The sequence below is a fragment of the Cavia porcellus genome, unplaced genomic scaffold (assembly GCF_034190915.1).
Source record: "Cavia porcellus strain 051 isolate PalLab524CR breed Dunkin Hartley unplaced genomic scaffold, mCavPor4.1 scaffold_28, whole genome shotgun sequence".
NCBI lineage: Eukaryota > Metazoa > Chordata > Mammalia > Rodentia > Caviidae > Cavia > Cavia porcellus.
Window position 1 is genome coordinate 5,174,501 of NW_026947511.1, and position 27,347 is coordinate 5,201,847.

The following is a 27,347-nucleotide window of genomic DNA, read 5'->3' on the forward strand; positions in this document are numbered from 1 at the left end:
GACAGTCTCTTTAATAAATGGTGCTGGAAAAACTGGCTCTCCATTTGCCGAAAACTAAAGCTAGACCCATGTCTATCACCATGTACTAAATTAAAATCTAAATGGGTCAAAGATCTGAATATTAAAACAGAAACACTAAATCTATTGGAAGACAAATTGGGTAGAAACCTTGAAGACATAGGAGTAGGTAGAGAATTCATGAACAGGACTCAAACCGCATGGGAAATACTTCCTAGAATCAATAGCTGGAACCACTTCTTATTAAAAAGTTTCTGCATGTCAAAACAAATCTCCAGCATGGTAAAAAGAAAACCCACAAACTGGGAAAAGATTTTGGTGAACTCTCTCTCAGACAAGGGACTCTTGTCTAAAACATATAAAGAATTAAAAAAACTCAGACCCCCAAAATTCAAAGATCCAATCCAAAAATGGGCATCTGAGATGAATACGCACTTCTCAGATGAAGAAATGCAAATGGCAAATAAATACATGAAAAGTTATGCCCTCTTTTATCTCAATCTCCACTCCATTATTTACTTTTTTATCTTTATCCTTTTAATTAAAGGAAAAAAAATAGCAGGATATATTATAGTAACCCACTTTGACTTTTCATTACCTTGATTTGAAGCCCTGTATTACTCTCACCATCTGGTTTTTAACTGATGTTCCCCTATTCTGTTTTGCTGGATAGTATCAGGTTCAAAAGTTTAGGCATCAGCTGTGAAGATAATGAGATTCATTATGACGCCCATTCTTGTTGACTTTTATCTACTTTTGAAGACCTACAATGTTTCCAATGTTTTGGTTTTGTCGGTTTTATTCTTTACTGTTTTGTTCAATTGTATTATAACTAATGATATAGGCAATTCTATTAGAGATAGCGGGAGGCATTATGGTAACCATTGTTGATCACCTTGTATTATGTTTTTACATTATCTATTATGTCCACCCTTTTGACTTGACCGATTCTGTTCTGTTATGTCACATTTGGTTTTACTCTCTTCCAAAAAAATAATAAGAACCGTGGGAGCAATGAAACCCAAAATGTGTAATAGTCATGATACAAAAGAGAGGAAAAGAAAGTGCTCCAAACTATATAACTGCATGTATATTTAAGTGTATAAGATAGAAAATGATATCACAGAGTTTTATTGGATCAATGAACAGAACTGTTTGCAGTATCATTGATGGAATGTCCACTTTACAAGCTTTAATTTTGTGACTTGAACAATTATTTCTAAGATGACAATATGTAATCCATTAACTAGTGATTTCCTACTGTTCATTTTTTTTCTGTAAATCTGTATAACTTGTACCCTTTCCCTGCTTCTTTTTTCTTTTCTCCTTAAATAAAATTTTAAAAAAAAAATTCAGGCCAGCCTAGACAATTTAATAAGTTAGCAAGAACTTGTCTCAAAATAAAAAATAAAGCTGGGCACAGGATATAGCTCAGTGTGAAGGGCTCCGATTCAATGCGCAGTACCAGAGAGAAAAGGAGGGAGGGGAAGGTCTGTCTGCACAGCTCACTCCCTAACTGCCTTCAGATCTTTACTCAGGGAGGCTTCTGTTTTGGACAAGATTCTTTAACAACACTGTTTCATGTAAATATGAATAATAAATTAACAGTAATTTAAAAAAAAATAAAAATAAATAAATAAATACATGAAAAAATGGTCATCATCATTAGTCATTAGAGAAATGCAAATTAAAACCACACTGAGATACCATCTCACTCCTGAAAGAATGGCCAGGATCAAGAAAACCAACAACAATAAATGCTGGAGAGGCTGTGAGGAAAAAGGAACTCTCCTACACTGTTGGTGGGAGTGTAGACTGGTGCAGCCTTTGTGGAGGTCTGGAGATTTCTCAAAAAGCTGGGATTGGAAGTCCCATTTATTCCAGCTATTCCACTTCTAGGCATATTCCCAGAAGAACTGAAAGCATCATACCACAGTGATATATGTGCACCTATGTTTATAGCAGCACAATTTGTAATCGCTAGATCTTGGAAACAACCCAAGTGTCCATCAACTGAGGAATGGATAAAAAGCTGTCGTATTTCTATACAATGGAGTATTATTCAGCTATAAAGAAGGATCACATTGAGATATTTATCAATAAATGGGCGCAGCTTGAGACCATACTCAAGTGAAATAAATCAATCTCGCAGTGTGAATACCGAATAGTTTCCCTAATGTAAGTAATGATTCAAATATATAAGAATATGTGGTAATCATGATTCCCCATTATGTGGCCTTGAAGCCTTATAAAGTTTTCACTTATTAATTGGAAAGGCTTTATTCTGGGCTTCTTGATATGGAAATACTTGAAGCTATAGTATATGAAGTTTTATTCAAATATTTCAAGGAAAAAGACAGACACTATGGTAACTACTATTAAGCCGGGTTATTTGGTGGTGAAGCACTAGGTTGCGAAACAGTCATGCTTTGACCTGTATTGTTATATTGTTATGTCCTGTTTTATCTCAATCTCTGCCTTATTCATTAAAAAATTATTTAGTTATTTTTTATGTTTTTTTAATTAAGGGGAAAAATTAAAAAAATTAGCAGGGTATATAATAGTAAATTTTTTGATTTCCTATTAACTTGTTTTGAAGTCCTGTAATACTCCCACGATCTTGTTTTGACTGATTAGACTCTGTTCCATTCTGTATGATAGTATCAAGTTTGAGGGTATAGGCAACTACTTTGAAGGCAGTAAGATTCACTAAGATGCCCATTCTGGTTTGACTATTGTCTCCTTTGGAAGTCCTGTAATGTTTACAATGCTTAAGTTTTATTGGTCTTGTTCTCTACTGTTTTGTTCAACTTTATAATATCTAATGAGATAGACAATTCTTTTTAAGGAAACAAGAAACATTGTTGATAACCAGTGTTGATAACCTTGTACTCTGTTTTACATCATGTGCTATGTCTATCCTTGGTTTGACTGACAGCTTTGTTTTGCTATATTTGACTTTATTCTCCCCCCCCAAAAGTAATAAGAACTAAGGAGTAATAAAACCCAAAATGTGTAAATTTTGTTGTAAAAAAGAGAGGGAAAAGAAAGAGTTCTAAATGATACAACAGCAAGAGTGTTTAGGGGTGTTAAATTGCTGACCATATTAATGTTTTTGGTTGGATCACTGAACACAACTGTTTGCAGTCTCACTGTTTGAGTGTCCACTTGGTATGCTTTGATACTGTGATTTGAGCAACTATCTCTAAGATGATAATATGTAATCTATTAACTGGTGATTTCTTACTGTTTTTTTTTTCGTAGTTCTGTATTACTTGTACCCTTACACTTGTTTTGTTTTGTTTTTTCTCTTTTTCCTTTTAAATAAAATTTTTAAAAAATCATGGCAGACTTCTTGACATAGACCATCAAATCAAGAAGAGCTTGGAGCGAAGTATTCCAAGCCCTGAAAGAAAATAACCTCCAGCCCATATTGATGTACCCTGAAAAACTGTCTCTAGAAATTAATGGGGAAACAAGATGCTTCGAAGACAAAGAGGAACTGGGGGAATTCGCAACCATCAATCCAACCCTACAGAGAATACTGAATGACATTCTAGAGAGAGGGAAAAGTATTAGGATTTCCAGAACAGTGGCACAGATGTTCTGAATGAAACAGAAAGTTGAATGAAGGAGAAAAGCAGACAACTAATGGCAAACAAAGAGCACGACAGAAATGAGGCAGAGAAAATTGGCTATAATCTCTTATATAGATGGCCTTGATACACTAAAAGAAGAGAGAGAGAGAAACACAGGCAGAGTAGGTCAGGAGATGCTCTTTATAGGAAGTATAATTAACCTGAAAAAGGGTTTATGACCCGAAAATCAACTATGAAAACAGGGAACCAGAGATTAATAGGGGCAACTGGACTGACCAGCACCTGCAGATAGGTTGGAAAGACGGGCTTTAATAGGTAAAGGAATACAACTTGAGATCAAGTCCAGGAGGGAGAAAGTTTGGAACCACTTAGGTAAATAGCAGGTTGCCCCCCCAATCTAAAAACTGAGGGTGGTGGTGAGACCCAAAAATGCACAGTACACCCTGAGAGAGTGCAAGGGGAGGAATAAAAAAAGAAGGCAGAGGATATTGTTCATAGTGTGCCGAGATTTAAAATCCACATTACTTACACCACACTGCTTAGATAGATTATACTCTGTCCTAGTTTGTCTACTTGCACTAGATCTGAGGGCACAGATAGCTATCCCAAAAATAAGATATAATACAGTAATCATCCTTAATTTTCTATTAACTTAATCTGGAGCCCTGTATAACTTGCATTGTTTTATCATGACTGATCTTAGTTAAATCTGGTTTGTTTGATTGCTGTTTGGTATCAACAGATTTTATTCAAAACTATTATGATTGATAGTATCAAGTCTGAGAGTATATGCAACTACACTGAAGATGACAAGATTCACTACGATACCCATTCTGGTTTGATTATTACCTGTTTTTGAAGTTTTCCACTATCTACAAAGTTTTGTTTTTATTAATGTTGTTGTGTACTGCTATATTCAATTATACTATGTCTGATGATATAGACGATTCTATTGAAGATAACAAGAGACAACACAGTAACCATTGTAGAACACCTTATACAGTGGTTTTATATGACTTTTTCATTTCATGTGTTTATAGGAATATGTTTTGTTTTGTTTTGTTTTGTCTTGCTTTGTTTTGTTTCTCCCTCTAATATAGAAAGGTTAGAAATACATGTAGAGGAGACTCATGAATGCGTGGAACATATAAACAGTTTACGAGAACTGATCTTGTAATGCATGATGAAATGAACAACTACTTTGAAGAAAAAGACACTGCAGTACCCAGTGCTGATTCCTTAGTGTCATGATGTGAAATCTAGCAATACTATTATTCTTTGTTCAGAGTGATTTTAGCTTCCTTTGCTTTGTTTAATCTTAACATAAATGAAGGTATGGATAACTGCATGTATGTTTAAGTGTATAGGATTGTTAGCCATATTACTAAGTTTTTGTTGGATAGTTGAACAGAACTATTTGCAGTCTTGCTGTTTGAAACCCCACTTTATATGCTTCACTTTTGTAATTTGAACAACTATTGTAAAAGGACAATATGTAATCATCAGCTAGTGATTTCTGTCTGTTTATTTTTTTCTTTGAAACTATGTATTATTTCTACCCTTTTTCTGTTTTTTTTTTAATCTTTCTTTAAATAAAACTTTAAAACATACAGTGAATCCTCTGCCATTTCCAGTAGAAGGTCAGGCTTTTAGAAACTTTACAGTGTGTCCTCATCCATCTCATTCGCTAGATGTGGGGTCATAAAACTTCTGGCTCTTTCCCAAAGTCAAAATGACCATGAAGAGTAAGCAGTTTGAATCAATTCATGACTTCATGGCAGCAACAACAATACTAAAAACATGAAAGAGGACTTCTAGAAGTGCTCCAAAAGGTGGCAAGAACAAGGAAAAGTGTTTTAACGTAGATTAATTACAGCGTGTCTTTGACTGTAATAATTTTTCAAAAGTTAAACAGTCATTGTATTTTGTGATCACATCTTGTTGTAATTACCATGTTTGACAGCATAGATCTTGAAAATGCAAGAAGAGTCAAGTTATCATAGGCACTATCTCTCAAGCCTGTTGTGTGCTAGTACATGCCGATAGTCTTACTTGTTCTCTCATTTGATCCTTGGAAAAACCTTTTGAGGTTATTTTCCCTGTGTTACATATGAGAAAGATGAAGCTTACAGCGTTGGTTGGAGGAGGTGTAAAGGTACATAACTAGCAAAGAACAGAGGACTGAGCAGTCCATACAGTATTTGACCCAGAGCACTAAATATTTTTTTAATTAAATTAAGTTTACTGATACATTTTTAGATACACATAATGATCACATTCTTTATAGGGCTAAGTATTCTTATTTATAGATACGGGATAATTTGCTTTGGACTTCACCCCAAAGATCACAGGTCAGGGAAACATATAGACAAAGCTTAGAGGAATGGCACTAATCCCACTAGTGAGATGTATAATCAAACCGGTTGTCCCCTGCTAAGATAAGAGCCACATAACACGTGAATCAGAGAAGCAGAAACATGTGCTGATGCCTGAGCCAGTGAGAAACAACAGTGAGATGATGAGCAAGGTGAAACAGAGAGCTATACTGACAGAGATAAGTGGGTTTGAACATTAACTAAGGGCAGAGTTGGTGGAGTCATAAGGTTGTCAAACATGCAATTTCAATAAGGTGAGTGGAGGTTGATGCCACAAGGTCTCACCTATGAGGTTGCCCTTAGAAGGACTCAGAAGACTGGAGCCAGGTGCAGGCCACCACTGGACCAGGAACAGATAGACCCTAAGCCCCATGAGTCAGCGCTATTCACCCACCACAGTAGAGAGAACAAAGCTGCATCAGCAAGCAAACCCCATCTGGAACCAGCACCATGCATAGGCCACCACTGGACTGGGAGCCCAGGCTGGCACACAAGAAGTACCAACACTCACCCACTCCTACCTCGACCTCCACCCCCTCCCCTGCCATAATCGACTGGCTTATCTGGAAAAACACAGGCTGTGATGGTAGCCATGGAGATGAAACACCATTGGATGCCTGTGGTGCTTTTGTGTTTCACTGACATTGCATGTCTGATCATAGGTTCAGAGGACAGTGGTGTGCCATGTGACATCTAGCGGGGGATCATCTTCTGAGGGTTATAGCGTGCTGACTCCCTATAGTCTTGTTTTGAAAGTCCTATATTGTTTCCATTGTTTTGTTGGGTTGGGTTTTATTCTCTTTTGTTTTGTATGATTATGTCAAATCTGCTGACAGGAGCAGCTATTTCAAGAATAGCAAAACATATTATGGTAGCAATTTTGGATTTACTACTGGCTTGTTTTGAAGTCCTTTACTGCATTCATTGTTTTGTTTTTATTGTTTCTATTCTGTTCAGATATGTTTGATTTTCACTGTGTCCAAAGTTATCTGCAGCTATTTTGAAGATATCAACAGGCAGTATGGTAACTATTGTTGATTTCAATGTTTTGAAGTCTTGTGTCTTTTACACTGGTTTATTTTTATTAGTTTTACTGTTTTGTCCTTTTAAAAAAAAAAAAAAAAAGATTGGAGCCAGGGCAGGTTATTCCTGGATCTACTATAAAGTCAAAAGGAAATGAGCCAGAGGAAGAGCCAAGAGTATAGTAGGGATATACGGCTGTTCAAAGTGTGTCTGAGAACCCTCCTCTTTGGGGGACTCCAAATAGGCTGCCAGGGGAGATGTAATTGCTTCCATATGCTCAGGTGGGACTAACCCATATAAATGGTCCTCGGTGAAATGAGAACATCATGATACATCTACTACATGTTTACAGTATGCCTTTTCTGTATTCATGTTTATCCTTTATGACATGACAGTAGATAGCTATTGTTTGGGTGGCTTTGTGGTTTTATCCCTTCACTTGGCAAAAATAAACACTAATAACTTTATATTGACCTTCCAGTGTTACTATTTAAAAATAAATGTTAGTGACATACAAGATTTTTAGAAACCCATGCAGTTCTCATTTATATGAAATTTTGTTTCTCTTGTATAACCCTAGCCCTATCCCTTCATAAATATCCTCAGATTTCTTCTGCACAAGCCAAATCAAATGAATCTTTTCTTAAACTCTTCATTTTTCTCTAGGCACATCCAGACACTTATTTCTTCCATATACATTCAAGGTGAGTTTTAGTCTCTGTTGGTTTAGGTCCTCCTGGCAGTGATTGGCTTAGAAATGGTCAAAGAAACCAATTCTAATGAATGAGATTTGAAGGTAACGAAATGGGTTTATGGCCCCCACCAAGATCCTTAAATCTGGAAGCACAGCCTTAAAGACACCGGCTGGTGTTGTGGCTCCAACAGAAAAAAACAATTATCCGGTGAAAAAGTCTGAAGTATTGACAATCTTCACCCTCTGAAACCAAAGAGGAATTTGCTGATGATTTTAATAGAGCATTGGGGTGAACAGAAATAAGCCTGAATATACCCAGTTCCTTAGAAAAACTTTGTTTGTACCAGGTCAGTGGGCAGTGATTATTTTAGATGAACCCATAGATAAGAACAATGGTTCCATGGCAGGAGTTCAGTATTTCCAACTGCTTCACCTCTGTCCCACTCTGTAATCAGTGTGGTGGCCTCCTTCCCAGCTATCCCTTCAAATATTGCCAATAAGTCTTCCCAGATCTCCTTTGAGATGGCTACAGTGTAGGAGGTTTAAGTGACTCAGCAGGGAGCCAGAGTTCTCACTCAACCTGTGCAAGAGGAGGACAAGGAGATTTTTGTGAGAGCTACACCCACTCTGGAGGAAAAGAGGCTTTCTCCTTCCCCTTTTTGCTCTTGTTGCTTTTTACTATCTTCTGCCACCTTGAAGTGTTGCCCCTGTGCCGTGCCACCCTGCTTTGGAGCCAGCTAATTATGGACTGAAATCTCCACAAACTGTGAGCTAAATAAATAAACCTTTCCTTCCCTAATTTTGGATGAGGGGTATTTTGTCTCAGCAACAAGAGAAAAGTAACCAAGACAGTTGTGTATAATGGACTAAAAACTAAAAACAGAAAATAACTTAATTGAGTACAGAAACTTCCTGTAGTTCAGCTCTGAAAAAGACTGGAGTCCAACAGGCCTGCTGGACATGTGGATATGTCACTTTTCCTTTTGCAAGAAAAGTTAGAAGTCACCCTTACTGATAACCAGAGAAAAATAACTTCTCTGAAGGGTCACTTTGAAGCCTAGAAAGAAACATACAGAAAGAGATAAAGGCTAAACACACCGCTGCAGAGAAGACTTCCAAAGGGAATGAGTTCTTTTTTTTTTTTTTTTTTTTAATCCATTTTATTTTAAGGAAAAAGAAAAAAGAAGAGGAGGAAGAAAAAAACTAAAAATTTCAAAAACATATCAATCAGGGGGCAACAATGGTACATTGCACATCGCCATTCCCAAATCATTTACCCAAAGCACAAGACCTGCTTACAATTGTCTGAACCATACCAGCACAAATCTTTTGAAAGTGAGTTCCTGAGAAGCATAGCTGGACTATGCCAACAAGGAAAATTCAGATATGATAGTTCTGTGGAAGTCCAAGCTCAAGATTGGCACTGAATCTCACCAGCAGGCCCCAGAGGAGCTAAAAGTGGAGACTTTTAGCAAAGGGGTTGGAATGGGGAGGGCAGACTTCTCTGAAGCTGGATGCATGAGATGGGAGAACTAGGACACAAGCTGACAAAGCCAGAGCAGCTCACACTGCAGGAGATTCCATGCAGATGATGGACCAAAGAGGACACTCAAGCTCTGCCCTCCTCAGCAAATAAATGTAAAACTGCCGAGCAAAGTTATCAGATTTAAATGGCTTTTTTGTACAGTGAACAGCTTATTGACATCATGGGATGTTTGGCCACTAACTCAGGATTGTGCATTTTTTGAACTGTGGCCTCACACTGCTTTGGTTCACGTTGGTAAGAACAACTTTGAAAACTAAGGGGGAAATCTTCAAGGTAACTTACTTAGTGGGTAATTACTTAGTAGCAGCACTAACAAAAGGAGGTGGTAATGGAATTCCCTTATTTTAAGGTCCTATATCTTATACACACTTTTTCCTTCAATTTTCTTCCAACTTGGAGTCACTAAATTGCATTTCCCAGCTTAATGTAGACCTTTTTTTCTTCTTTCTTTCGAGTACTGGAGATTGAACTCACAACTTTGAACTTGCCAGACAGACACTTATGTCACTGAGCTAAATCCCTGACCCTTTTTTTGTTTGTTTGTTTGTTTGTTTGTTTGTTTGTTTTTTGTTTTTTGGTACTGGAGATTGAACTCATGACTGCATGCTTGCAAGGCAGGCACTAAATCCCCAGCCCTGTGTAGACCTTTTTCAGGCAGTTCTGTGTGTCATTTTAAGTTAACCATTTCTGGATATGGGACAAATTTGTAGTATCAAGATATTTTGATTCTCTTCACAAGAAGCATGTCTCCTCAGACCCTTTTTGAGTCCCCTATTTGCATTTTTTGACCTCATACCAGCCCTTTTTTTCCTTGGCAAAGTGTTACCTCAATTCCCAGAAGACTAATGCACTGAAGTGAGTATGTGAAATTCTATGTAACTCAAATGCTTTTTAAAGTCACAGATATGTAAGATTTTACGGGAGCCAAGCTAGGGAAGGGACTGGGCTGAATGGAAGAGCTTCCATAAGGACTTTGCCTCATCATCGCAAAGTCCATTTATAATGAAGTCCAATAATTATGGTCTACCAAGACGATATTTTTGGGTAATTACAAGGTAAATAAAACTTAGGTGGAGTATACTTATAAACAGACAAGCTAAAAATATAAAAGCATATAAAATCACAAGCAATAATCACAGTGAAAGAGCAAATGACATTTTAAGGAATGTCTTTAACCTCTGAGGGGAGGGTCAGGGAGAATGGTGTCCTTGCATAACACACCCCTTAGTGTGTCTGTTATAGCCAAAATACAGGACCAAATGAACTATATTTTGGGTCCATTGTGGTATTTATTTTCTCTTGTTCTGTAAATCTGGAATATTAGAAGGCATTAAAAGGAGGGTGGTGTTTATCAAGACACTTTCTTGAATTCTTGGTTGGGGATGTGAGAAATGGCAGAAGGAAATAGCTTTTCTGGCTCTAGAGACAAGGACTAAAGGTTGAGAGAAGCACCCAAACTCTGGGAGCACGCACTGTGCCCTAGATGCTGCACAAGCTCCCCTCCTTGCCGGTGACTACACTCAAAGCCTGGTGCCCACCGGGCCTCCCGCTCGTCCCAGTTACATGCCTGTTTGTCCTCTGAGGGTTCAAGCTCTGGCTGGACGGGCACCACGCTCACTGCATGACTTCTTCCTCTTCCGTTTAAAGTTCAAATGGATGACTCAGCTTTTCCCAATCTATACATATTTTGATTCAAGTAAACATTTTTGTAATGAAAACTATGTAAATTTGGTACTGACACTGGAAAATTTCCTATATCCCTAATCTATAGGGAAAGAAAGGGGTTTCATTTTATTAAAAGAATATTCTTTGCTAAATCTCACTTATTTAGTTCTTGCTTTACAAAGGTGGGTCATACGTGAATAGCAAACTCAGTGGTAAGATTTTGTTTTGTAAACAGACTGTTATGTCCAAATGGGGAATCTGTTTGCATTCTATTTTGTATCCAGCAATCTTCTGATTTTTAAGCTGAGTACGGCACACCTACTTTTATTTCAATAATTAGAGTTCAGTGCTAGTTTGTGTATGCTGGTAAAATAACCAGCTCATTCATCTGCTTCTGTAAGCTTTAAAGTCGATGGCGGTTCCTCCCTGCTTATGATTGCTCCTAGTACATTCTCCGTGGTTGGTTTAGGAGAACAAGTGTGTATACAGTCAAAACTGGAACATGTGAGTGGAACCAGGGTTAGTTTCAGTAAGGAACCAAGTGAACATAAATTACAAGAAAGATAGGTAAGGATTGTTTCCTGAGTATTTTTTGAGCAGGCAAGTGAAAGGCCTTAAATAATGTTGAAAGCAGGATGGCTTGCAGACAATAAAATGACTAGAGCCCGTTGTAGCTACGACAGTGACTAATGTGACAAAGTGGACTTTGATAAATTGAGTTTAGTTGTGTCTGTGTGTGTTAGAATATATTTTCATTTTACTAGATAACCTTGTATATATTAAGTATAAACTTGGTACACAGTTTGAAGAAAGTTCATTAAATTTATTCAAGTGCCTTCAATAAAACCTTTATTTTGTAATCTTTAAAACTCATCTTTACTAATACTATCAAGTCATTATCTCATATCCTCTTTTATGTTTCGAAAATGCATAGTGTTTCAGTTAGGTAGTGCAAATGACCTATTGATGGATAACCACTGAATATCATGTTCAAATATGAATATGTATAACAGAATTCTAATCTGACACATAAATTAACCCTTAAATAATAGTTAATTTGTGAGCACAAATGCTCTAAAATGTATAACTTAATGGCAACTCTGTTAGTCATAGCCCCAACTCCTGAATTCTAGTTACTTTGGGGGTGGGGATGTGGCTTAGTGGTGGAGCACTCACCCAGCATGTATGAGGCCTGGGGGTCCAGCTGCTGCACCGTGTAAAAATGAGTTAACATCAGTGCAATATCTCTCTAAGGTTCTGTGCACTGTCTTACATATGATCCTTTCAAAAGGCTGCCCAGAAAATTAGTCTATGAAATTCTCAGCAAAGATAATGGTAGTATTTCAAACAGAAAAAATACTCAAATTCAGAAATAGTGTTTAAGAAATGTTATTTTAATGGTTTAGTAGTTCTAATAATCAAGTAATGCTACTTTGGACATCTGCCTGGACTATACACACGGGAAAACTGTCAAAATAACTTGGAGACTAGGTGTTGACAATTCCCTAGATTAAGTATTCAACTTTACCAGTAGATGTCGCTACAGTCAGACATTATTTTAGAAAATTTAAAAAGGCGCACACTGGAACTTAAGAGAGGAATAGCAAACTCTTCCATATATGAATAACATGTTTTCTTTTTTTAAAAAGAAACACACAGTGGCTGGCAGTTTAGCTTAGCAGCATAAGCACTTGCCTAGCAAGTGCGAGATCATGAGTTTGATCCCACGACCAAAAAATAAAAGTATGATAGACATCCAATAAATACTCGAGTGAATTAATGAACAATCACTATCTATTAATTACTCTGCCTGAAAACCTTTATGAATGAGTTGTTTTGACAGGAATAATGAGGAAAAAACTAGACTTTGCAAAATAAAAGTGGTCTGTAAGACAATGTCAGAAAAATAAAGAAAACAACTCTGTTAGGAGTCTATGAACAGCCTACACAGCCCTGTACCTTGCCAGGCACTGAGTTCTACTGGAAACAGAGAAGAGACGCTGGTACCTGAGCTCCGCAGGAAAGTAAAGTGTTCTGTTTTCTATTAGTGAAATGAAGGAGGGGGAGGTTTGCACAGCCCAAGAGACAGATAAAATTCTAAAATTAAGGTGAAGGAGTCAAGAAACACTTCTTACCAGTCATCCTTCAACATATAGTTCCTATTACTGGATTATTATTATTATTATTATTATTATTATTATTATTGCAGCAATAGGAGCTAAATCCAGGGCTTGCACAAGCTAGACTTGCACTGTACCACTGAGCTACATCCCCAGCCCTTACTTTGCATTTTAAAACATCTATCTTCCTGCATATGAAGTAAAGACATTAGGAATCCAGTTGATAAATCTGTCAAATTATTTTTGATACATTGATTGTATGTGACAGTATGAAAATATCGCTTTTTTGAGCACTTCTTGTCACATTGTATGTCACATCTCTTCTCTTATTTAATTCTTCTAAGAGCTTTGTGAGGCAGGAATTTTGATTACACTCATTTTTAATGATGAAGCATCTGAGGAACTGGGGGGCCATTAAATAACTTCTCCAAGATCACCCAGGAAATGAATAGCAGACCAGATTCAGAGCTAAGGCCATGGGAAGCACTGTACAGAGCTCCTGTGCTGTCCCTTCCCAAGGCACTGCCAGAGCAAATCTGGGCTCTGTCTTGTCTTGGTCTGTTTTCTTAATCACTCACTTCAAAAAATCTCTTCTTCAAAAATCTTAGTGAACCGTTTCTACGAGCAAGGCACTTTGCTTTTTATTAGGAGAAGAGGAATACAAAGGCAAGAAAGCTGGCCGTGTTAAAATAACTTAAGGCTGAGTGGGCATTTGGAGGTGAGAGACAACTTGGATGAGAAAGGTCAGCAGCATCTATATTCTCTGTATAGTGTAGGAGGATTTAGGGAAGGTGGAAAAGATTTGGAACAGCTGCTGGAGCCATGTGCTAGGTTCCATCTCATGTCTGGAGACATGAGGGGGTATTTCGGGATCCTTTCTCCTGTGCCTCAGAATTAATGGAACTTGTTTTCTCAGATTTCTAAAATAAAGTTCACTGATAGCTAGAGCTCACAGTTGAAGAATTTCAGAACAGAATCTAATCTTGTTTCTTGAAAAATTGACAATACTTTAAAATCTTTTAAAACAAAAAATAGATACATGATAAGACTACTCAAAGAGAGGGCAGGGGATACAGCTCAGCGTCACAGCACCTGCCTGGCAAGTGTGAGGTCATGAGTTCAAACCCTGGTACAAAAAAAAACAGTACTCAAAGAGGAGACTGAAGGGCTGGGGATTTAGCTCAGCGGCATAAGCACCTGCCTTGCAAGTGCGCGGTCAGGAGTTTGATCCTCAGTACCGATTAAAAAAAAAAAAAAAGGAAGACATTGAAATGCTGATCTGACTTTCACTGTAGATTATATATGAGGTGTGATTGAAATATATAATGAATGTTTAAGTGTTTAGAAACTTACTACACCAAAAGATATATTCCCATTAATCCCCTTCAAAATACTTCTCAAACATGCTAACCCCATGGTTCTGGCCACTGCATCAGTCCTGGAGTCCTCATTCCTGTTTCTGATAAGCATTGTTGCTGACTTGTTTTTCTGAACCAAGTCAAAACGTTATCTTTACGACTCATGTTGTCTTTGGAGAAGAGCAGGAAGTCCCTGGGCTTTAGGTGGGGTGATTAAAGTGAGAGAGCCACACGGCGCTGTTTTTAGGAGTCTGCCTCTGTTGGATGGTGCTGGGAAGCAGCAGTCACTGCATTTCCTGCCCTAGAAAGTAGCAAGAATGAGGGGATAAATGTGTGTAAAGTGAGAAAGGCATTGTGAAGGAGATTAATGGCAATATATTATTAATGGATTTATTTTTTAAAACTTTAAACATTCACCATATTTTGATCACACCAAGTATGCAGTTTCTTCTCTCTTAACCTCACCCTGTTTCCAAAATAAGGAAGCAACTAGAGAGTAGCCTTTCCAAAACCACAAATTGAAATCTTTAGGGACGTCTTTACTTGTTAGGATCTTTAAGGTGCCTGGTTTGCATTGCCCTGCCCCCTGCATTTACTCTGAATAAAGCCATATGCCTGCTTTGTGTTTCTTCATAAATGTGCAGAAGTTCTTGTGATGGTCAGAAAAATGACGGACTCCAAAATATTAAAAAGGAAGCACTTTATTAGCTGAGCTCAGGGGCCACACTGTACCAAGAAAGCAGTCAGGGAAGTATGCCCCAAGCAAGGGGCTGCAGGGAGTTATAAAGCAGCAAACCACAAGGGGAAGGGTCAGGGTCTTAGGATCAGTTTGTCCCCATAAAAGGTAATTTGGTTTAGTTTTCAGGAACCAGGGAGGCGGAACAAGCAGTTATAGGGTCCCAGGAGGCAGGGAGGGAGTTACATGGTGGGTGAGTTGCAAGATTGCAACTTAAATAGCTGTGACACAACTTTTACAGAAAGAGAACAAGTTATAAAAGCACCTTAAGTAGTAAGTACATTCCGAGTTTTTAAGCTTATAACAGTTCTCTGGCTCTTCCAGGATGTTTTCATTGCTTTCACCACTCCACTTAAAATATTTTGTTAAATCATCTCATTGCATTTTATGTTTAGAAATCTTCACTTTGAGACATTCCATCTTGCCCCTGGCGAGGGAGGTAAATCTGATTGAGTGTTCATTAATAAGAAATTTCCTCAGAATCAAAACGTCCCCCACACTTTGCCAAGGTGCAGGTAGAAAGTGTTGTTCTGGAGAAATTGCAGGATAAATATCTCTAAATTAAAGACTTAGTAACCAGCTCTACAACCAGTAAAATTTTTTTACAGAGTGCCCATCAAAACTGTACAATTTAGACAGCTGTGATGACATACACCTGTAATCCCAGCACTTGGGAGGCTGAGGCAGGAGGATTACTGAGAGTTCAAGGTCAGTTTGGGCTACAGGAGGGAACTGAGCTACCAGCAGGGGTGAGTTCCTGCTCATCATCCCGAGCCCAGGGAGAGTTTAAGACCATCACTCCCAGTGGTCAAGGGTGTGCCCTGCTTCCAGCCACACTAGACTGGGCAATGCAGGTTTCAGGCCTGCCTGGGCCACAGCCAGTGACCTTCTTTCAATCCAGGGGACTGTGCTGCTGGAGGAGGGAACTGGGATCCTGGCAGGGGTGAGTTTCTGCTCATCATCCTGAGCCCCAGGAGAGTTTTAAGATCATTGCTCCCAGTAGTCAAGAATGAGCCCAGATCCCAATCACTCTAGCCTAGGCTTGGGAAGTTTTTGTGGCCCAACTACATCATACCCAGTGACCTTCTTCAATCAGGGGAGTTGAGAATACATGAAGTGAGTTTCAGTGCATTGATCCTTGCCTAGGGAGAGCTTTGGACCATCACCCACAGTGGTTAGGTGCCTGCCCAGCTTCCTGAAACACTGGAGGTGGCACAAGAGGTTCTGTGGGCCTGACTGGACCATGCTCAACAACCTCCATTCAGTCCCAGGAGACAAGGGCATAGGAGACAATTTCCAACACACCCAGGGGAAGCCTTGGAACAGTTGAAACATGGAAATGTAGGAAAATGACAAAATGAAAGACCAAAATGCAATCTCAAACCTGCATCCCATCCCAAGAAAGCCTAGGAGTCATGCACATAGAAGAAAATATATGCCATACACCTGCAATACCTGAAATAATAGCAACTGAAATAAAGAAGCAACTCTGGGAAGCTTTAATGGAATTCAAACTAGAAATAATCTCCCAGGTAAGAAGAAATGATAAAAGTGATGAAAGAGATACCAAACATATCTAAAGAAGACACAGTTAAAAAAATTAGAGGAACAAAACAAAAAGATAAAATCCATGGATAAACAATATAAGAAACAGAATACATAAAGCAGATGCAAAGAGATATACAGGAAATCAAAAATTCCATTGAAAGTGGTCAAACTGCCTCAGTGAAAGTGAAGATAGAATTTCAGACCTCGAAGACAAGATTGCAGCTAGTGAACAGGAAAGGAAAGATCTTTTAAAAAGTAGCAAGGATTCAGGAAATAACAGTTCAACAGTACAAGATGATGCAAAGAAAAACAACATAATATTGATAAGGCTAATTGAAAAAGAAGAGGACAACACATGATACCAAGAGGATATTTACAGAAGTAATACCTGAAAATTTCCAAAACATAAGAATGGAAACTAACATGCAGATTAGTGAAGCATATAGAACCCCAAATAGCCATAACCAAAATAAAACTACACCCAGACATATAATAATCACTATCCCAGAAATCCAACATAAGAACAGAATATTAAAAGCTGTTAGAAAAACAGATCACCTACAAAGGAAAATCTATCAGAATCAAAGCAGACTTCTCAACACAAATATGAAGTCAAGAAGAGCATGCAGTGAAGTAATTCAGATCTTAAAGGAAAATTATTTTGAGCCTAGACTGATGTACCCTACAAAACTGTCCTTCAAATGGATGGAGAAATAAGATACTTCTATGGCAAAGAACAGCTGAAGACCTTCATAATCACCAAGCCAACCCTGCAAATAATACTGAAAGTCAGTTTAGATGCACATAGGAAAAAAAACACTAAGCAAGGCAGACAAACAGAATGGAAAGATAAAGATGCAACAGCAGAAAGATAACATGTAAACAATAAACCAATATATAATGGTTAGTTATAACATTAATGTAAATGGTCTCATTTCACCAATGAAAAGAAACAGACTGGCAGAATGGATCAAGGAACAACATCCAACCATATGCTGTCTACAAGAAAACCATCTAACCCAAAAGGATACTCACAGACTTAAAGGATGGAAAACAATACTTCATGCAACAGGAAACCCCCCCAAAAGTGGGGGTAGCTATTCTGTTTGCAGACAATGTGAACTTCAAGCCAATAATGATCAGAAAGGATAAAGAAGGACACTACATAATGGTTAAGGGAAAACTTCAAGAGGAAGAGACAACAAATATAGATGTACCAAATTCCAGAGAACCCAGTTATACAAAGCAAGTATTAATAGAAATGAAAAATCAAATTAGCAATAACACAATTATAACAGGAGACCCTAACACATCATTGACACCAAGGGACAGATCAACCAGACAGAAAATCAGCAAATCTATAACAGAACTAAGACATATCTGTGAAGAAATGGTCTTGATAGACATATACAGAGTGTTCCATCCAACAACATCAGAATATACATTCTTCTCAGCAGTTCATAGGAGATTCTCTAAAATAGACCATATACTAGCTCACAGAACATATTTAAATAAATGCAAAAGAATTGAAATTATCCCATGCATGTTAGATCATAGCACCATAAAACTAGAAATTAATGATAAAAGAAACTGAAAACACCCCACAAACACATGAAAATTGAATAATACACTTTTCAGCAATCAGTGGGTCACAGAGGAAATTAAAGAAGAAATTAAACAATACCTATAAGTAAATGAAAATACAAATACAACTTACCGGAATCTGTGGGATGCAATGAAAGCTGTCCTCAGAGGAAAATTTATGCACTGAGTTCCCACATCAGGAAAACAGAACGAACACAAAAAACAACCTAATGCTACACCCCAAACATCTAGAAAAAGAACAAGTCAAGCCCAAAGCCAAAACAAGGAAGGAAATTATAAAAATCAGAGCAGAAATTAATGCAACAGAGATGAAGAAAACAATCCAAAGAATCAATGAATCAGGTAGTAGTGAGTTCGATCCCTGGTACCAATAAAAAAAAAAAGAATGAATGAATCAAAGAATTGGTTCTTTGCAAGAATAAAAACATTCATAAGCCCCTAGATAACCTTATTTAAAAAGGAATGAAAAATCCCAAACTCATGCAATAAGGAATGAAAAAGGTGAAATCACTACAGACTCTGTGGAAATATAGAAGATTATCAACACCTATTTCAAAAACCTCTACTCTCATAGGCTCAATAACACAAAAGAAATGGACAGATTCTCAGAAACACATGATGTACCAAAGCTGGGTTAAGAAGATGTAAAACTGCTGGATAACACAATTTCTGTTAATGAAATTGAAAATGTAATTATGTTCTTACCTACAAAGAAGAGCCCAGCCCAGACAGATTCACTGTGAAATTCTACAAGAAGTACAAAGAAGACTTAATGCCGACACTCCTCAAACTCTTCAAAGAAATTGAAAGGGAAGCAATCCTTCCTAAGTCATTCCTGGAAGCAAATATTACTCTAGTACCAAAACCTGAGAAAGACCCAACTAAAAAGAGAACTATAGGCCAATCTCCCCAATGAACACAGATGCAAAAATCCTCAATAAAATATTGGCAAACAGGATGCAGCAAATCATCAAGAAGATTATACACCACGTCCAAGTGGGATTCATCCCAGGCATGCAGTGATGGTTCAACATACATAAATCAATAAATGTAATCCACCATATTAATAAAGCCAAAAGTAAGAATCACATAATCATTTCTATGGATGCATAAAAAGGTTTTGATAATGTCCAACACTCATTCATGATAAGAACCTTACAGAAAATTGGAATAGATGGTCTTTACCTCAGTATGATAAAGGCCATGTATGACAAGCCAACAGCCAGCATCATATTAAATGGCCAAAAACTGAAGGCCTTTACCTTAAAATCAGTCACAAGACAAGGATGTCCCTTTTCACTGCTCCTATTCAACATAGTACTGGAAATACTAGCCAGAGCAATTAGACAAGAGCGAGAAATAAAAGGAGTAAAGATATGAAAAGAAGTTAAATTATCATTATTTGCAGATGACATGATACTCTACATAGAAGACCCCCAAAACTTCATTGAAAGATGCTTAGATATAGTAAATAAATTCAGCAATGTAGCTGGATACAAAATTGATACTCAAATCAATAGCATTTCTATACACTAACAACAAAATCACTGAGAGAGAAATAAGAGAAGCCACACCCTTCACACTAGCATCCAGAAAATGAAATACTTAGGAATTAATATGAAAGAAGTAAAAGATCTATTCAAGGAAAATTATAATACCCTGAAAAAGACATTGAAGAGGACCTCAGAAAATGGAAAGACATCCCTTGCTCATGGATAGGAAGAATAAATATTGTGAAAATGACCATTCTCTCAAAACTGTTAAACACATTCAATGCAATCCCAATGAAAATACCATCAATATATCTCATAGATCTAGAGAAATCACTCCTAAAAATCATCTGGAACCAGAAGAGACCTAGAATAGCAAAGGCAATTCTAAGCAGCAAAGGCAAGGCAGTAGGCCTCACAATGCCTGACTTGAAGTTATTACTACAAAGCTACTGTAATAAAATCAACATGGTAGTGGAATAAAAACAGATCTGAAGATCAGTGGCATAGATTAGAAGATACAACCACAACTACACACACACTCAACCCCTTTATCTTTGGTAAAGGGGCCAAATGTTCACTGGAAGAACGACAGTCTCTTTAATAAATGGTGTTGGAAAAACTAGCTCTCCATATGCCAAAAACAAAAGCTAGACCCATGCCTATCACCATGTACTAACTAAAATCTAAATGGATCAAAGATCTGAATATTAAAACAGAAGCACTAAATCTGTTGGAAGACAAATTAGGTTAAAATCTTGAAGACATAAGGATAGGTAAAGAATTCATAAACAGGAATAAAACTGCATGGGAAACACTTCTCAGAATCAATAACTGGAATCACATCTTATTAAAAAATTTCTGCATATCAAAAGAAATCTCCAGCAGAGTGAAAATGAAACCCACAAACTGGGAAAAAAATCTTAGGGAACTGTCCCTCACACAAAGGACTTCTATCTAAAACATAAAGAATTTTTTAAAAATCAAACCCCTGAAATTCAAAGGCCCAATCCAAAAATGGGCATCTGAGATGAATACAAGGTACTCAGATGAAGAAATACAAATGGCAAATAAATACATGAAAAAATGGTCATCATCATTGGTCATTAGAGAAATACAAATTAAAGCCACACTGAGATACCATCTCACTCCAGAAAGAATGGCCAGGATCAAGAAAACTTCCAAAAACAAATGCTGGAGAGGCTGTGGGGAAAAAGGAACTCTCCTGCACTGTTGGTGGGAGTGTAGTCTGATGCAACCACTATGGAAGTCAGTCTGGAGATTTCTCAAAAATCTGGGATTGTTCCAGCTATTCCACTTCTAGGCATATTCCCAGAAGAACTGAAAACATCATACCACAGTGATATATGTGCACCCATGTTTATAGCAGCACAATTTGTAATAGCCAGATCTTGGAAACAACCTAAGTGTCCATCAGCTGAGGAATGGATAAAAATGCTGTGGTATTTTTATACAATGGAGTACTACTCAGCTACAAAGAATGATCACATTGAGAAATTTATAAATAAATAGATGCAACTTGAGACCATACTCATAAACAAAATAAATCAAACTCACATATATAAATACCATATAGTCTCCCTAGTGTAAGAAATGGTAAGTGTACATAAGAGTTTATGGTAATCATGATTCCCTATTACATTGCTTTGAAGCCTTATAATGTTTGCATTCATTAGTTGGAATGGTTTTATCCTGGTTTGTTTGATTTTATTATCTGATAGTATGAACAGCTATTTTGAAGAAAACAAGACATTGGAATCGCCAGTGCTCATTTAACATCATCTTACTCTGAAGTCCTACTATGCTTTTGTTCTTCTGTTTCTATTGGTTCTATCATATTGTATCTCATTGGATTTTATTAGGTGTGATAGTATAAACAAATTTTCTATGGAAAATGAGATAATATAGTAGCCATTGTGATCTGGCCTGCGGATCAATCCATGGGGTGTACCTGGAGGGGGAACGGGGATTAAATAAAGACATGGGGGCGACAGAGAGAGACTGAGGCAAGTTGAGAGAGTCCACTCAAGCCCCGTTTATTCCGGAAGTGATCACATCTTTTATAGGCCAAGGGCAGGCTGGTGGGACAGGAAGAGCTTATGGGGATGAATACAACAGGGCCATCGTCACATCCGGGTATGTGATGTAAGCAGGAGAGGATTATGGTTAATGTAAGCAGACGCATTGTGCCCATAGGAGAGAGAGGCAGGGAGGCAGCAGTGGGGCTGTCGCGCGGCTCCCTACACCATTGTTCGTTCTCTGTTATTTGGTTCTGAATGTCCTGCGATACTTTCATTTTCTTGAATGTTTTTATACTATTTTGTTATGTTTGATAGTATTGTATATGAAGTTATGCTCAACTATTTCAAAGCAAGAGACATCATTGTAGTTACTGTTAATTATGGGTTGTCTTGTGAAATACTATGTTGCTTACATTGTTCTGTTCTGATCTGCTTTGTTATGTCCTCTTTTGTCTTAATCTCTTTTTTAAAAATTTTAAAACTTTGGGCTACATAGTGAGTTCAAAGATAATCTGAACTACCTAGTGAGACCTTATTTAAAAAAAGAAAAGAAAACCTGTACAAATTAATTGTTAAGACACTAAATAAATGGGAAACCTTCCTTGAAGTAGAAACACATATTGCTAATAAATATACAAAATAATTCACCTTTAAAGAAAGTAGTAAAGCGGCAAGTTCTTTTCACTTTAAATCAGGGTTTTGTTTTTGTTTTTGTTTTTGTTTTTGTTTTCAGTAACACTGAATATTAGTAAAGATTTCAAATTGCCAGACAGCATGGCAATTAGAAGCATAAATTGGTAATAAATTTAAAATATTTATCATACTCTGTAGTCCAGTAACTCCATGTCTTGAACTTTTTCTTTCTTTTATCTTTTCTTTTTTGTCTTGTTTGAGATGGGCTCTCCCTATGCAGTTCAGGTTGGCCTTGAGCTCACTTTGTACCCCAGGCTGGTCTCAAACTTACAACGTTCCTCCTGCCTCAGCCTCCCCGAGTGCTGGGATTACAGGTGTGAGCCACCACGCCCGGCTTTGAACTTTTTCTTGAAAAGAATCCAAAACAGAAAAAAACCTTTACATAAAAATAAATTTTTCTAATACTTTATAATAAGAAGAATGTAAATAATGATTCTTTTATTTGGGTACATTAGGCTAAAAAATAACTCCCTTCATAAATTAGAATCTTATTTAGCTCTTCAGAATTGTATTTATGAAGATGGAAGTAAAAGAACATCATTATTACATGCTATTAAGTGAAAAAGCAGGGATACATACATATATATATATATATACTCACATGCCTCATGGGTATAAACCATGTGCTCAGTAATAAAGTGAGTTTATGACCTCTGAGGTCCCAGCTATAACTCCACAGAGAGAAGAGGGCAGCCAACTATCTTTATCAGTTTACTATCGTCACTCAGGTTGTCACTGCTGGTAACACAAGTGAAGCCATAGACTGCTGCAGTGACATTGTTGAGTGGAGCCTGAGACAGAGGTGGAGGAGCTATGTGACTTGCTAGGACCCTGCTCCTCCGGACAAACCTGTGAGAGGAACTGATGAGGGAGAGGACAGAGGCCAGCGGGGCTGGGGCTCCAGGTAAAGCCAGGTCGTGGCTGGTAGCACATATGCCAGTCTGATTCTCCAGGAGTGTGGGGAGGGTTAGCCCTTTCTTCACCCACCCGTGGAATGCAGAAGGCTGGTTAGCACAATCCCTCCGACAGACATCCCACGTTTCCCAAGCCATCGCGTGGTCACCGGGCTCCCTGCTAGCTTCAGCTGCTCAGAAACACCAAACGCAGCCTAGACTCCAGTTTTGTTAGAAAAAGCCCTGGACCAAGAGTGAGGTCATGAAGTTGAATCCTTACTACTGGTTTGGTGGCCTTGATTTCTCTGAATCACATTTTGGTTTGTTGGTTTTATGGGTTTTTTAAGAGAGGGTCTAAGCTCTATGTAAGCTCGTACTTGAGCTCACTTTGTGGCCCAGGCTGTTCTCCAACTCTCGACGATCCTGCCACTTCAAACTCCCTCCCAAATGCTGGCATTATAGGCATGCACCACCATGCCCAGTTTGAATCATATTTTTCTGGGTAAAATTGGATGACTGAATTCAAGCAACAAAAGATCCTTAACCTGGGCCTGAGAATCTCCAGAAATTATATTCAAAACTCTGCAAGAAAATTCATGCAGTGTACTATGATTAAGGAGTAAAACTTGTGTTTCTTTTTCTGTGATACTGGTGACTGAAACTAAGACCTCCTGTACAGTAGGCAGCACTCTAGCACTGAGCTACACCTTCAACCCTTTTTTATTGTTTTATTTTGACACAGGTACTTACAAATTGCCCAGGTTGGTCTTGAGTTTGTGATTCTTTTGCCTGCCCCACTTTGTCAAATTTTTTAAGGAGAAAGTGAACCAAAAAGCTGACATCCAAGCTTAATTCTCACCATGTTCAAACTGGCTTGAACTCCCTATGTAAGCCAGGCTGGCCTCGAACTTGCAGCAGTCTCCCTGCCTCAACCTCCCAAATGCTGGGATTACAGGCATGCACCTCCATGCCCAGCTCACCATTTTGATTAGGATAAGATTTAGACCCAAGGACGAATTTAAGCATTGCATTCCTATTCTGGTTTTAAAAATATGATTGATTAGAATGAGGATTCCTTGGTTGCCTCTTCCCCTAACTTCTATTCAGATTTAAAGAAACTGAAGACCAACTCAAAGAACCCTTTTGCTTCAGAGCTGTAACTCCTCATTACCCTCACTGTCCTGTGAGCTGGAGAGTCATTTTGACTTTGCAGAAAAAAAAATGCAAACACTAGCGATGTGACCCACGCAAAATCCAACGGCACCCCCTTGTGGTAGGTATTTAGAAGGTTAAGATGCTATCCAAAGCAATGATTTTCCAATGTCCTGGAGACACTTCTTGAAATATTTTTATTCTAAAAATCATACTTTTTTCATTTTCAAAAATGCACTTTAAAATTTTAACAATCAAGATCATGGAGAAAAGAAACCGTTCTATACTTCTGGAAATAATATAAATTGCTGCAATCACCATGGAAAAGTCTGGTGGCCCCGGACTACCATATGACCCAGTCTATCCAGAGGAAATAAAGTTAGGCTCTGGAAGAGATAACTGCATTCCCGTGTTTAGCGCAGCAGTATCGTAATCCCCACTCTGTGGAAGCACTCCCAGTGTTTCCATTTCCAGTAGGGAGAGGCCTCCACCACACTTTTTCTTTTTTCTTGACATACAAATGGAAAAGATTTTAGGGTAAGAAAAGGCAAGTGGTCATGGTTAGATATCTGCTGCTGGCCTTGAAAAAAGCCACACAGAGGGCTTCTGATACCAGCCTCACTGCAGCGGCAGGAGAGACAACAAAACAACACTCAGGATTTGGAGGCAGATTTATTTATACCAATAGACATGGATCGGGATCATTCCCAAAATATCAGACCCTGGTCTCTGGTGGTCTAGGGCTTCTGTGGGCTAAACAGCAGGAAGCACAGAGGTAGAATGGCTTGTCAACTGGGGATTAATGGACATATGCATCACAGTGACCAACTGTTTCTAAAAGGCCAGAAGCAATGAGAACTGGGACAGGAACTATGACGTGAGCAACTAAGAAACTAAAGTACTAAAGTATACTGGTGACAAGAATTTCATTTTCTAATTCTATGGTGATGTCTGCTAATTCCTAATACTAACACTGTCCTTATCCAGACATCCTTTTTTTCCTTTGGTTCAGCATACTCTGATCCCAGACTTTACAAAAGCTTTGATGAGATCATCCCATTCAAACCCAGCTTCTCTGGAGATAACCCCAAAGACCCTCCCCAAAAGTCATTAAAATGAAGTGAAGGGTCAAGACTAGAAGTATTTGAGGACAGAAGATTTAATAGCTTTTCTCTGCACTATTACAATTTTGTGTTCATTTACTAAGTATTCATACTGCTTTCACAAAAAACAAAAAACAAAAACAAAAACTAATTTCCACTCTGAATTCCTGGCCTAGGAACTCAGTGCTTCCACCTTACCTGGGAACCAGCCTGCTATGCACTGAAACCTCTGCACACTGTGACCTCAAATAAGTCTTTCCTGCTTTGACTTTGGGTGCTGGGTACTTTGTCTCAGCAACAAGAAAGGTAAATAAGACATTCCAGAACAGACAAATCTACAAAGATAAAGTAGGTTTATCAGGATTCCTGAAAATTACAGAAAGGGTAAGTCACTGTTTAGGGTGTGGTATTTATGGGAAGAGTGAAAATGTTCTAAAACTGATACTAACAATGATTGCATAACTCTGAATTAGCTAAAAAAAACCAATAAATTGTATATTTATATGTATTAATTGTGCAGTATGTAAATTAACAAGCTATTATTTAAAAAATAAGCAAGAGTCCCTTAATACTGTGGTTTCTACAAGTTAAGAAAAAGTAAGATGAAAAGAGTTATAATTTACAATACACCTGTTAGAAAATGCACCAACTTATCTGACAAAAAGAATCAAAGAAAAGACAAGCCAAGCAGAGAGAGGAAGGAATAGAAAAAGAAGAGGTGAGTTAGTGTCACTAAATCTTTTTGTATAGCTTTTGACTTTTGAGCCAACTTTTACAGAAGTTTCCCAAGATACAGAAAACAAGGTTGGTAAGAAAACTAGAGTCAGATACAAATAAAAATAACTGAGGCCAGGTGTGGTGGCACATGCCTATAATCCCAACACTCAGGAGGCCGAGGCAGGAGGATCGCCATGAGTTTGAAGATTGCCTACACTACAAAGCGAAACCCTGTCTCAAAAAAAATAACTGAATTCAGCAGTATGTGAAGTGGATAATAAGCACACAAGGAAAAAAACTATTTTAGGTTAATGAGACATTTCATCTAAGGATGAAAGAACTGTAAATAAATCTTGAACTTTGCTTAGCAGGTTTGTTAGTAGCAGTGGTATAGCTATACGATTGTTGAAAATACTTTTTGAATATTGAAAGGTGGAACAAATGACTAAACTTGTGTTGAAGTTTTTGGGTATCAGGGTATTTGCTGTTGGAAAAGGAATACGAAAGTATGAAATGGGACTAGAGATAAAGATGGCCAGGAAAAATTCAGAACAGGAATGCTATACAAAGACTATCCAAAAACTCACGAAGCTCTGTCAAAAAGGTTAGCTTGAAGGAGTATCCGATGGCTAACTCAGGACAATTTAAGCACCAAAATAAATACCTTAAAAAATTTTTTTTCAAGGGGCTAGGGATATAGCTCAGCAGTCTAAGAACCTGTCTGGCAAGCATGAGGTTGTGAGTTCAATCCCTAGTACAAAAAAATATTTTCTTAAAAATAAATATCTTTAATCCAGGCATATTGCTACACAACTGTAATTCCAGCTACTTGGAAGACTGAGGCAGGAGAATCTGAAGTTTGAGGCCAGCCAGAGCAATTTAGCAAGACCATTTCAAAATAAAAAGGGCTGGGGATATAAGTCATTAGTAAAGCACCTCTACATTTAAACTCTAGTACCAAAAACATAGA

At 37.8% G+C, this 27,347-nt stretch overlaps 1 protein-coding gene across 1 annotated transcript in view; it reads left to right on the forward strand.

Annotated features, from left to right (window-relative positions):
• Window positions 1-5,227, forward strand: part of Slc35g1 (solute carrier family 35 member G1) — a 30,171-nt gene extending 24,944 nt beyond the window's left edge. The window contains exon 4 of the mRNA XM_063239382.1: window positions 3,369-5,227. Within this exon, the coding sequence (XP_063095452.1) occupies window positions 3,369-3,438 (70 nt within the window). The 3' untranslated portion in view covers window positions 3,439-5,227. The remainder of the gene's footprint in view (window positions 1-3,368) is intronic.
• The last annotated feature ends 22,120 nt before the right edge of the window (window positions 5,228-27,347 follow it).